This window comes from Musca domestica, unplaced genomic scaffold (assembly GCF_030504385.1).
Source record: "Musca domestica strain aabys unplaced genomic scaffold, Musca_domestica.polishedcontigs.V.1.1 10, whole genome shotgun sequence".
Classification (NCBI taxonomy): Eukaryota; Metazoa; Arthropoda; class Insecta; order Diptera; family Muscidae; genus Musca; species Musca domestica.
The window spans coordinates 2,592,022-2,604,356 of record NW_026712115.1 but is presented as its reverse complement, the minus strand read 5'-3'; the positions used below and the strand labels follow the sequence as shown (position 1 = coordinate 2,604,356).

The 12,335-nt window shown below is 37.9% G+C and overlaps 1 protein-coding gene across 1 annotated transcript; it reads left to right on the top strand.

The window, feature by feature from the left end:
- The first annotated feature begins 2,114 nt into the window (after positions 1–2,114).
- LOC101887963 (uncharacterized) lies at positions 2,115–10,550 on the top strand. Its single transcript, XM_005183300.3, has 4 exons — positions 2,115–2,544; positions 2,632–2,836; positions 9,268–9,387; positions 9,453–10,550. Exons 1-4 carry the CDS (start codon positions 2,130–2,132, stop codon positions 10,453–10,455), a joined length of 1,743 nt encoding a protein of 580 aa, XP_005183357.1. The 5' UTR covers positions 2,115–2,129; the 3' UTR covers positions 10,456–10,550.
- Positions 10,551–12,335: the final 1,785 nt, after the last annotated feature.

Here is a 12,335-nt window from a genome sequence, read left to right as displayed (position 1 = left end):
AACAGCTTGATAATAAATATTTTTTCATCAGAGAAACCCAAATTCGGCTCTTTTGAGTCTAGTTTCTTTCTGTTGCGGAGTAAGTTCTTGAATGTTTTGGAATTTCAATTGCTTTACGAGTTCATTTTTCAATATTTGCCGAATGGAATATTGCGATATGTTTAGCTAACGAGCCATTTTCGGCCACTGCGACGTCACAATAGCCACTTGTGGTTTTCCAGCCAAATATAAAGAAGTCACACTATCAGGCTTGAATTCCATCACGAATAACTTTTTTTCTGAAAAATTCTCACCAAAATGCTCTTTGTTCGCTTGTAAACAATATAATGAGCTGTCAATGGAATAATTTTAACAGCTGTCGGATGAGTGGCTTAGAAATGACGAAGACGTCTGTCATAGTAGTACTCTTTAGGAACTTCAGATACGAAATTTGAAATATAAATTTGAATATCGGGAGATACCGTTATATGGGGGCTATACGAAGACGTGCATATAGAATTTTCTGTCGTAGGCTGCAGTGCCCAGGAACTTCAAATACGAAATTTAAACAATTCTGATGAATAATATCTCTGAAATCAGCAAAATGCCGAATATAGGGAGGTATCGATATTTGTGGGCTATACGAAGATCTGGACCTGCATAGACAATTCTCTGTGATAGCCTGTGGTACCCGTTAGGAACTTCAAATACGATATTTGAAATCAGCAAAATATCGAATATAGGGAGGCAGAGTTATATGGGGGCTATACCTAAACGTGGACCTATATAGCCCATTTTCAATACCAAATGTCCTGAAGAGCAAACACACATTTGAGTAAAATATTATCAACTTACTTCAATTCGTTGGGAAGCTAGAGTGATTTCCACAAACGGACAGACGGTCATTGATGAATCGACATAGAATTTTATGCTGATCAATTTTATGTAAAATATTTCTTCTCTAGAGACCTACCGCCTAAAACGAAATTGTATGTTACTTTTAGGCTTCAACTCGTAAAAATTCAGAGGGAAAAATTGATCAATGAAATATGGAATATTTTAGTTTTTGGAACAGTGTTGGCATGTTTGTTCGCGATACCATAGTATTTTGTTGTTGCAAAAAAGTCAGGCCTTATCCCATTATTGTTGTTTTTATAAAAACAACGGCTATTCATTACTGGAGAAGATGATACTTTTTACAAGAAGGTTAGGCAGGGAATAACTAGGTTTCGGAAAGAGCCACTAATTCTCCTCCTCCTCAATCCTCCTTGTTGTTTTTTGTTTGGGACATATTTTTTACCTAAGTGACTAGATCGTAAGCTCACTAGAAGAGGAACCAAAGAATTACATTAAAAAAAAATTCGTGTGGAAAATCTTCTTTCTTTTAAATATTCAGTAATTCTCGTATCCTTTACAGACTTCGAATACCAAATTGGAAATATGTGACATAATGTATACACCATTTTTAGTTGTAGTTCTAGTAATTATATCCTCAGCCATATGGCTAGAGAGTGTATATATCATTTGATACGTCAAAACGTGCCTCTTCGAAATAATGGTTTCAGAACCTTGGTCTCGTGAAATGGATTTGCTTCAAACTTGGTACATCGTAATATTATTATCAGACATAGATGGAGTTCGGAGATGGGCAATATCGGTTCACTCCTTCTTTTTCCTAAAAAAAAATTACAAGGCAAAATAACTTACTTCCATCATACCAAGTAATGAGTAATTGCCGCACAAAGTGAACATGTCCGGCAACAAAACCTAGGCTCAAAATAAAAAAAACATATGTACATGTTCCAAAATGTGCTTTATGAACCCATATTTTGTTAATAAGTTTTTTTTGTTGAGTAGTACCCTTCTCTCTTTGTGAGTTAATCACAATTCCAACTTGTTTTTCCATGTGACCTACGCTCCTGCCTAACCATTGCTGTCGTTTAGCTTAGAAATTCTTATCATTGCTATTCCAGTTACATATTCTCATGCATATAATTCGTGTTGTTGTTGTTGTTGTTGCATTTTTCTGCTGAGCCGCGTGTCGTTGTAAACTAACAAACACAACAACAACAGCTACAACAACACAAATAGCAAATATTAAAACAATTAATAGAAACAAAGTGGAATCTTCATATTTCGTTTTCAATGACATGCATTTCTCGGCCCTGCAGTCAGTTGTGGGCGAACTTAACATTGAAACGGTGACAGTCATGCTGCATCCATTGACGGCCACCTACTATGATCCAGATCGCAAGATCTGGTCTGGACCTCAGCGTAAGGATGTGTACAATGAAAATATAACATTGGGCGAAGTGATCTATGCCACGCTCTCGAAACATCCACAAAAAATTATACAAATCCATGATGTTAGCGGTGTGAAGCTGACCTGTGCCGAGCTACTGCATAAGGCCAAGGCATTGGCAAGAAATCTTTTGAAGTTAGACCTTAAAGTGGGCGATGTTATCGTTTTGTATGCCAGTAATTGGACTCACAGTACTACCCTGATGTTGGCCTCATTTCTCTGTGGAACTCCGGTGAATGCTTTGTGTCCTGCTTTCGACAAGGGTAAGGTTACAGGGGTTCTTAAAAAAACACACACAAAATTGGGAATTATTCCTTTGTAATTCTCGAATTTTTAATCAACTTTTCCAGAGAACGTTGCCTTGATATATAAAATAACTCGCCCCAAGTTAATATTCTGTGATGCTGCCAACTACCAAATTGCCCAGGAAGTGAATCGAGAATTAAATTTGGATGCCGTAGTTTTCATAATGAATGATAATGAAGGTGTCAAGGGTCTGGGTCACATTAAGGATTTACTAAATGCCAAGGGGTCCAGAGATGAGCAATATTTCAGGTAAGGTATATATATATATAAAAAAATGAAAAAATTACACAACTACGGCAGTGCTATTTGTAATCGCATGAAATGTCTAAAAAAGGTCGAGCTTTTGCCCACTGTCCGTTTCTCAAAAAACTGACGACAGACAACGTTTTTAACTCTGAGATTTCGGGCCGATTTATAAATAGTCTATTAGAATTAAATAGTCTAGAATTGTAGTTCGCAAATTGGTATGTTGTATCACATGTACAACGCCAAAATATTGAACTGTTCATGCTATCGTATTTTAAAAGGATACCGGAATTTCGGTAAAGCGGACAATTCGGAATATACTCAAATAAAATCTTAAAAGATTCAGTGTCGCGTGATTTGAAGTACTAAAATTCTTCTTAAACTCAATATACTGTCTTGTTTTTTAAAGTGTTAAAGAGCTATAAGAAAATATTTCAATAATGAAAAAAAAAAATCAGAATGTACAAGTGAGAAGGGAAACCAACCATTCTGTGTTGAGATCAGTTCCAAATCTCACTCCTGAGAAATAAAACACAACCGCTCGTTTGGGTTGCTGATTTAAATCTGATTTTATTTTCAAAAATATTGTTCTTAACTGCTACAAAAACTGATCTAACTTAACCTATTCGCAGCCACACACTTGTCCTTATCTATTTTTAGATTTACAATGAACCATTGCATAGCTGTTTGTCCCTTCATTCAAGTGGTCTTGGCTACCTACTGGCGCATCGATAATTGTGTGTGTGTGGGTCATGGACTTTATTATTTTACACATTACCATATGCGACAGCGCACAAGATCACTGAATTGTACACATGTGGTATTTTATGACCGCTGGGAAACTGATAATGTTTAAATATTTATTTTTAATTTTTGGATTTTCCCAGCGCCTCAACCGCACACAAAAGGATGTACAAAGTATTTTGTACACAGAAGAATTCCATATAATTTAATTTTTGAACAATTTTTCATGCAAATGTTGACCGCGACTGCGCCTCTAATGGTCCATCAGCTTAATCCAATTTTGCCATACTCTTTTTAAAAATTCAGCCGGTATCTCATGAATGAATGCATCAATGTTGTCTTCTAATGCATCTTTTGAAGCGGACTCGTATGTATAGAAATGCGTTTAAATACAGCACCACAAAAAATAGTCCAAAGGCGTTAAATCGCACGATCTAGGTCGTCAATTGACAGGTCCCAAATATGAACTCGCCTCTCAATAAGCACATTGCATCGTCTTGCTGAAACCACATGTCGTGCAAGTCGAGCTCTTTTATTTCGGAAGAAAAATTTGATATCATCTGATGGTAGCGCTCACCACTCACAGTTACTTTACGATTTGCAGCATCTTTGGAGAAGAAGGGTCCAATGATGCCAACAGCCCATGAACCGCCCAAAACTGTGCCTTTTTCAGGATCCATGGGTAGATTTAGCAATGCTTCTTGCTGATCTTCACTCTTCAATCTACAATTCAGTTTATTTATGTACCCATTGATATGTCATAATTTTTGGAAATGCTGAAATTGCATACGGTTCTAGATATTTTATACCAAAGCGTTCCACTTCATCTAATACTGATACAAATATTTGGATGTGCGAAATTTGAGGAAAATCAGAAATCTATAACCATTTTTGGGAATAATTGTTAATTATTTTTTTTAACCTTTTGTGGAGGAGTTATGAGTAGGAGTGAGCTGATAAATCAGTAAAACTATTGTATACTCCGCATTTTATGAGAGGTAAATTTATTCAAAATTTTGAATCGCTGTGGGAGAGGTACTAGGAGGAGTGGTTCCATCTTCACATCTGGTTTTATGTTGATCTACAGGGTGAGATAAAAGAAACTGCAACAAAGTCAAACGCCATAATTTTTACATCTTTTTTTAAATTTTATTGAATGAAAGCAAAAATGCCGGAAAGAGCAGCAAATTTTAGAATAAGTTTAGATTTGTTCGTATTGGTCACCTTTGGCACGAATTATGGCCTTCAAACGGCCAATGAAACCTTCTCACGCTGCCCGTTGTTGTTGCTGCTGTTGCATTACCGGCGAAGTGCTTGCTTGAGGTGATCGACACTTTGGTATTTTTTAGTGCCAACCTTGCTTTCCAAAATACAATAGACACAATAGTCCAATGAATTGGTATTCCGAGATTTTGGTGAACATTGTGCGCTGGAAATGAAGCGAGCAACCTCAATTGGTAACCATTCGTGCTGAGTGCGCTGGTGCTGAGACCTGCTGGAATGTCCAAGGTCTGCGACCAAAATATTTGCGTGCCCATGACTTTAATACACCCTCCAGAATATTTTCGCGATAATATTCGGCATTTATTCTGATGCCACAGTCGATTAATACGACTGCGAGGAGCGACCATCGGCTGTTATAGCGGCCCACACCATCACCATGTCCGGCGCTTGAGTTCTGGTGGCCAACCGAGGGTGCACATTTTCCGCTGACCTCTTTGGCAAGTAAACACGGTCATTTTGTTTGTTTACAACGAATGTTTTCTCATCGGAGAAAACCAAATTCGGTAGATTACCACTTTTGGCCAAGCGAAGCAACTCTTTAGCCCTTTTGAGTCTATTTTCTTTCTGTTGCGGTGTAAGTTCTTACAGTTTTTGGAATTTCAATGACTTTGGCGAATATTTGGCGAATGGCATATTTCGATATATCAGCTCACGAGCGATTTTCGGCCACAGCGATGTGGGTTTCGATCAAGTCGCTTCTTTACTTTTCGAACCATTTCTGCTGATGTTGCTGTTTTCTTCCGTCCAATTCCTTGAAGTAGGGCTACGCTACCAGTATCACGAAAACGAGCGATGGTACGAGACACAAAAGATTTATTCACATTTAAATGCTGGAGTGCTCTAACGATAGCCACTTATGCTTTTCCAGCCAAATATAAAGAAATCAAACTATCACCCTTGAATTCCATCACAAATATTTATTTTTTCTGGAAAATTCTTACCAAAATGCTTATGTACGCTTGTAAACAATATAATGAGTTGTCACTGGAATAATTTGAACAGCTGTTAATGCCAATGAATAGTAGACTTCATAAGCTTTCCGTAGGTACCCATATTGTGCCGGCAGAATTGGCCAATGGAGTTATCCTGTTCCAAGGATACCTCCAGAAATGACCATATACCTCGAAACTGGTCGGACCTTCCTATAGTTTTGTTAATGCCAATGGATAGTACACTTCATAAGCTTTCCGTAGGTACCCATATTGTGCCGGCAGAATTGTCCTGGAAGGCACAGTTTGGTGTAAACTTGTCCTGGCACATAGTATTGTGCTACGAGTTATTGGGTGTATGTTGCCTTACAATCTTTGGAATATAATTTAGTTATGATTATTAACTAGTTAAATTCGGAATTTATCGTAACGGACCTTATACTGTTTTGTTTTTTAAAGTGTTAAAGAGCTATAAGAAAATATTTCAATAATGAAAAAAAATCAGGAAAATTCCATTTAATTTAATATTTGAACAATTTTTCATGCAAATGTTGACCGCGACTGCGCCTCTAATGGTCCATCCGCTTAGTCCAATTCAAAATTTTCAAAATTTCGGTCGGTACCTCTCGAATGAATGCTTCAACGTTGTCTTCTAATGCATCATTTGAAGCGGACTCGTATGTATAGACATGCGTTTTAATATAGCACCACAGAAAATAGTCCAAAGGCTTTAAATCTCACGATCTAGGTCGTCAATTGACCGGTCCCAAATATGAAATAAAAGGTTCGCTGAACTCGCCTCTCAATAAGCACATTGCATCGTCTTGCTGAAACCACATGTCATGCAAGTCAAGCTCTTTTATTTCGGAGGAAAAACTTGGATATCATCTGATGGTAGTGTTCACCATTCACAGTTACGTTACGATTTGCAGCATCTTTGGCGAAGTACAGTCCAATGATTCCAGCAGCCAATGAACCGCCCAAACTGTGCCTTTTTCAGGATCCATGGGTAGATTTAGCAATGCCTCTGGCTGATCTTCACTTTTAAATCGGCAATTTTGTTCATTTATGTTCCCATTGAGTAAAAAACCAAGTTAAAAAGTATCAGCCAGTTTTGCCGACATATGTATGCCCCAGCCTATGTCAGTCTATCTAAATTTATTTTGACTTACATTATGATTATTCAAAAAGTTGACCCTTTACGGAGGATATGCCGAAGTAGTGGACCCATATTATCCACTTCTCATCTGAACTAACTCTGATATTAATATTACAACTCTAATATTTCCACTTTATCTAATACTGATAAAAATATTTGGATGTTCGAAATTTGAAGAAAATCAGAAATCTATAACCAATTTCTTGGGAATAATTGTTAATCATTATTTTAGCCTTTTGTGGGGGAGGTATGAGAAGGAGTGAGCTGAAAAATGATTTTGCATTTTAGAACAGGTAAAGTTTTTAAAAAATTTTGACCCGCTGTGGTGTAGTTACCAAATAGAGTGGTCCGACATATTCCATTTTCACACCTGGGTTTGTCTTGATATATATATTGAGGTGTGCCGGGTTTGGCAGGAATCGGATGTTTATTCCATCTTTTAAGAGCTTCATTGGTATTCAAAATTTTGACCCGTTGTGGATGGGAGAGGTACAAAAAGGAGTTGACCAATATATCTCATCTTCACACCAGATAAAAATATTGGAATGTCTGAAATTTGAGGACAATCGGGCAATAATCTCTCATTTTATAAGAGTTATCATTATTCCAAATTGGGAGGATATTGTAAATTTTTGCACCTAACATAGCACTGGAAAAAATATTGGGATTTGCAAGGTTTGCACAACATTGGATGATCCCCTCTTTTCCTATGAACTATAATATTACATTCGAAAATGTTGACCTTTTGTGGGGGATGTACATGATGTACCGGTTTGCCCATCTTCGAACTCGATCTAAGTTTGACAATAATATTACGATGTACCAAGCCAAATCGTATACTACCTTCGAGAGTTATTGTGCACACAAGCCAGCCAGACAGACGGACGGACGCCCCTAGATCGACTCCAAATGTCCTGAAACGGACTTAGTCCAAAGTGACCTAGGGTCTAAAACCGTTATTTCGACTATGCACGTTTTAGTCGCATCAAATGACAGGACCTCTATAGCCATATGGCTGAAGGTATACTGCGCTTTAAAGCTCTACATTAAATTTTGGGAAATATATCTCAAAATATTGTAATCTTTTCGAGCTAAGTGCTGGAAACTCGACACAACGGCTACTATCAAATCCACTTGAAATTTTCTATAATCCACACTGGCAATTGGACAGTATAATTATAAGAAAATTTCCGGCAAATACGGAAACGTAGAAAACGAAGTATTAGGGAAGATTTTGACCCAGAATCGAAGCTTGATAAGCCACCAGTAAAAAGTTTAATCTCAAGATTTTTATTTTTTAAATATAAATTTAGAATAGAATTTCTTTACAACTGACATGATATATTCCGTGAGTTATGGTACGTGCTTCGAATCGAATAAAAACGAGAAAAACTAATACAAAAAATTAAAAAATAACGAATACATGGAGGTACCGTTATATTGGGGCTATACGAAGACACGGACCTGCACAGATAATTCTCTGTCATTGCCATTACGAACTTCAACTACCAAATTTGAAACAATTCCGGTGAATAACGTCGATAAAATCATCAAAGTACCGAATATCGGGAGATACGGTTATATGGGGGCTATACGAAGACATGGACCTGAAAAGACAATTTTCTATCTTAGGCTGTAGTATCCATTACGAACTTCATATCATGTTGGTCATATGGACCAACATGATTAATTTTCAATACTAAATGTCCTGCAGACCTAATACACATTTGAGTAAAATTTAATTAACATATTCCATCTTGTTCGGAAGCTAGATAGATTTCCATGGACGGATAGACGGATGGACATCGCTAAATGGATATAGAATTTTACGCTGATCAAGAATATATATATACTTTGTGGGGTCTAAAATGTGTATTTCGAGGTGTTACAAACGGTATGACGAACTTAATATACCCTCCATACTTTGGTGGGAGTATAAAAATACCGACAAATACCCTTTGGTAGAATATTTTGATTTGCTACGACCCCTTTTAAAGGAGATTTTGTATCATATTTTAAAAAAAGGACCAAAATGCCCTTTCGGGGCTCGCTTAAGTTTTAACATTTCCGACCAAAATAATCCTTGCATTGTTATCAGTAATATGGCCGAAGGCACTATATACCTAAAATGCAGGAATTTCTAGGAATCTTAATCCGAAAATTCGCAAAAATTCATATTAAAGAGATTAGAATTTACCCTCTCATTAAGGTTACTTTAATTTTCAAAACGGCGATACACGTGTTATTTTACCTCTACTTTTATAATCTAAGGGACTTTTCCTGTAATTTTAATTCGTATATTTTGTCATTTTTTACAGATATCCCTGCTACGATCTCAAGGGCGATGACACGGCCATAATCATATGTTCATCGGGCACGACAGGCACTCCAAAGGGAGTTCGTTGCTCTCATCGTGCTTTTCTCAATCAGAATGTTTTGTAAGTATAGTCTACCTCTCTCTCTCTCTCTCTCTCTCTACTAATGTAATGTCGATTCCCAATAGTCTAACCCTGAAAACCGATTCGGTAATATGCAGCTTTAGCACTCTGTATTGGATATCCGGAGCCTTTGCCCTTATTTCCTCGCTGACAACTGCCTGCTTGCGTGTGGTGACCTCCCAAGCCTATTCCCCTGAATATTTTCTCGATTTGGTTCGCCGCTACAAGATTACCCATTTTCTGGGCGGAGGAAATTTCATGGCCGAATTAATTATGTATGCTAAGGAGGAGGTTATTCAAAAGAGTTTGGAATCCATTGATACGATGTTGATTGGTGGCGCCAAAGTCCTACAGGCTGTCCAAGAGAAAATGAACAGTATTTTGGCATGCAATAGTCAGAGACCTGGGTTTTGTGTTGCCTATGGCATGTCGGAATTGTCGGGAATGCTGAGCATTAGCGGTGGTCATGTCATGGAACGGCTGGAGGGTTCCGAAGGGAAACTGGTGGCCAATAAACAGGTTCGAATTATCGATAAATTAGGTCGGAATTTGGGACCCAATGAACATGGTGAAATTTGTATTCTCACACCGTACACTTGGTCGGGATATTATCAAAACCCCGAGGCCACAAGTAAGGCTTTGCGCAGCAATTGGTTACATACCGGTGATATCGGCTATTTCAATGACGAAGGATTTTTGCATGTCTGCGCGAGGGACAATGATGTCTTTAAATCGAGAAATTTCCAAATCTACCCACAGCTTATAGAAGAGGTGATCTGTCGCATCCCCGGAATAGCAGAATGTTGTGTATTTGGTATTCCCGATTTTGTGGCCTCCCATTTGACGGCTTGTGCTGTGGTGCGAACGCAAAATGCCGATGGCCTAAAGTTGACCACTAAGGAGATTGATCAGCATGTTAAGGCCAATATGGGTAGTATGTATCATTTGAGTGGTGGTGTTTATTTTGTGGAAGCCATACCCAAGACCGGGTCGGGCAAAGCGCAACGGCGTAAAGTTTTGGATCTTGTGATGAAAATAAAAAAGGAGGGTGGCGAAGAAAAACCATAACATACGTATTATATAAAAGTGTGTGATATATGTGTATGGTTTTGTGTGAAAATTTTGTTTAGATAAATAAATAATTAAGCAGATGAAAACAGAAATTTTTGTATTTTTTGTTGTTACTCTTTATTGTAGGAGCTTGTGCTCATGATTCATGTCACTTAGTTTGAGAAGAGCACCCGATTAAATACTCTTGTTACCATTTAGTGTAGTAATTATATTTGGAAGTTCTGCCTTCTATAAACAACCTTTGACTTTACCATTCATTAACAAAGATCCCACTAAAATTGGACCAAATTGGAGGTCCTGGCCAAATTGTACGAATTCTATGATTTTTTATAGTTGAATGAAGCAATGGGCCTTTAACTTTTATTATGAAGTCCAGGATTAGGAAGATATATTATCGTGTTCGAAGCTTGTATAAACACAGATGATCCCTTCACCTAATGTGGGACCCAAAGAAAGGCACCATAAGTTGTTAACCAATATAATACATAGTCAAACATCATCATGAAGGAAAAGGGAAGAGAGAGATGAAATTTAAGACCTGTCAAATAACACTGTCCAGCAGGAAAAATAATAATGAAAAACTGCTGAAAATAAAATAAACGTATATCGGCGTTTGAAAGTTTTCATGGCAAAGTTGTCTAATCTGTAAGAGGAGGAACTTGCACTTCTATAGATTTTTTGAAATTTTCGAATTAAGATTACTTGGAATCCATGTAATTTAGATACATACGAGGGCGGTTCGGAAAATTCTTAGCGTTATCAATGAAAGGGAATAGTTAGTTGATGGTAAAATTAAGAGGGTAATGTCATTTCAAATAAGCATATCCATCTCTGCATTTTCTGTAATTTACCTTGTCACATTTTACTTTATAAAAACAACTTCAGACTGCTGTCATTTCTAAGCCACTCGTCCGACAGCTGTTAAAATTATTCCAGTGATTGTTTGCAAGCGTACAATAGCATTTTGGTGAGAATTTTCCAGAAAAAAGTTATTCGTTATGGAATTCAAGCGTGATAGTATGATTTCTTTATATTTCGCTGGAAAACCACAAGTGGCTATCGTTAGGGCACTCCAGCATTTAAATATGAATAAATCTTTTTATCTCGTGCCATCGCTCGTTACCGTGATACTGGTAGCGTAGCCCGACGTCAAGGAAGTGGACGGAAGAAAACAGAAACATAAGCAGAAATGGTTCGAAAAGTAAAGAAGTGACTTGGTCGAAACCCGCGTAGCAGTGGCCGAAAAATGGCTCATGAGCTGAACATATCGCAATATTCCATTCGGCAAATATTGAAAAATGAGCTCGGGGTAAAGCCATTTCCAAAAAGTGCAAGAACGAACGCCGAAACAGAAAGAAAATAGACTCAAAAGAGCTAAAGAGTTGTTTCGCTTGGCCGAAAGTGGTGAACAGCCAAATTTGGTTTTCTCGGATGAGAAAACAATTGTTGTCTAGCAGTTTGTGAACAAAAAAAATGGTCGTGTTTACTTTCCAATGATGTCAGCTGAAAATGTGCACCTTCGGTTGGCTACCAGAACTCAAGCGCCGGCCATGGTGATGGTCGCTCTCCGCTAGTGTTAATCGACCGTGGCATCAGAATAAATGCCGAATATTATCGAGAAAATATCGTGGAGGGTGTATTAAAGCTTTGGGCACGTAAACATTTTGGCCGCAGACCTTGGACATTCCAACAGGACTCGCGCCACGTAAGAATGGTTACAACATGAGGTTCCTCGCCTCACTTCCAGCCCACAATGGCCACAAAAATCTCCGCATACCACTCCGTTGGACTATTGTGTCTGGAGAATTTTGGAAAGCAAGGTTGACACTAAAAAATACCAAAGTGTCGATCATCTCAAGCAAGCGCTTCGTCGGGCT

What these genes read in the sequence shown, in the direction of transcription:
- LOC101887963 (XM_005183300.3), top strand. Translation starts at nt 2,130, where the DNA reads ATGCATTTCTCGGCCCTGCAGTCAGTTGTGGGCGAACTTAACATTGAA. An exon ending in AGAGATGAGCAATATTTCAG is followed by an intron (nt 2,837 to 9,267) that starts GTAAGGTATATA and finishes CATTTTTTACAG; the next exon opens with ATATCCCTGCTACGATCTCA. An exon ending in TTTCTCAATCAGAATGTTTT is followed by an intron (nt 9,388 to 9,452) that starts GTAAGTATAGTC and finishes GATTCCCAATAG; the next exon opens with TCTAACCCTGAAAACCGATT.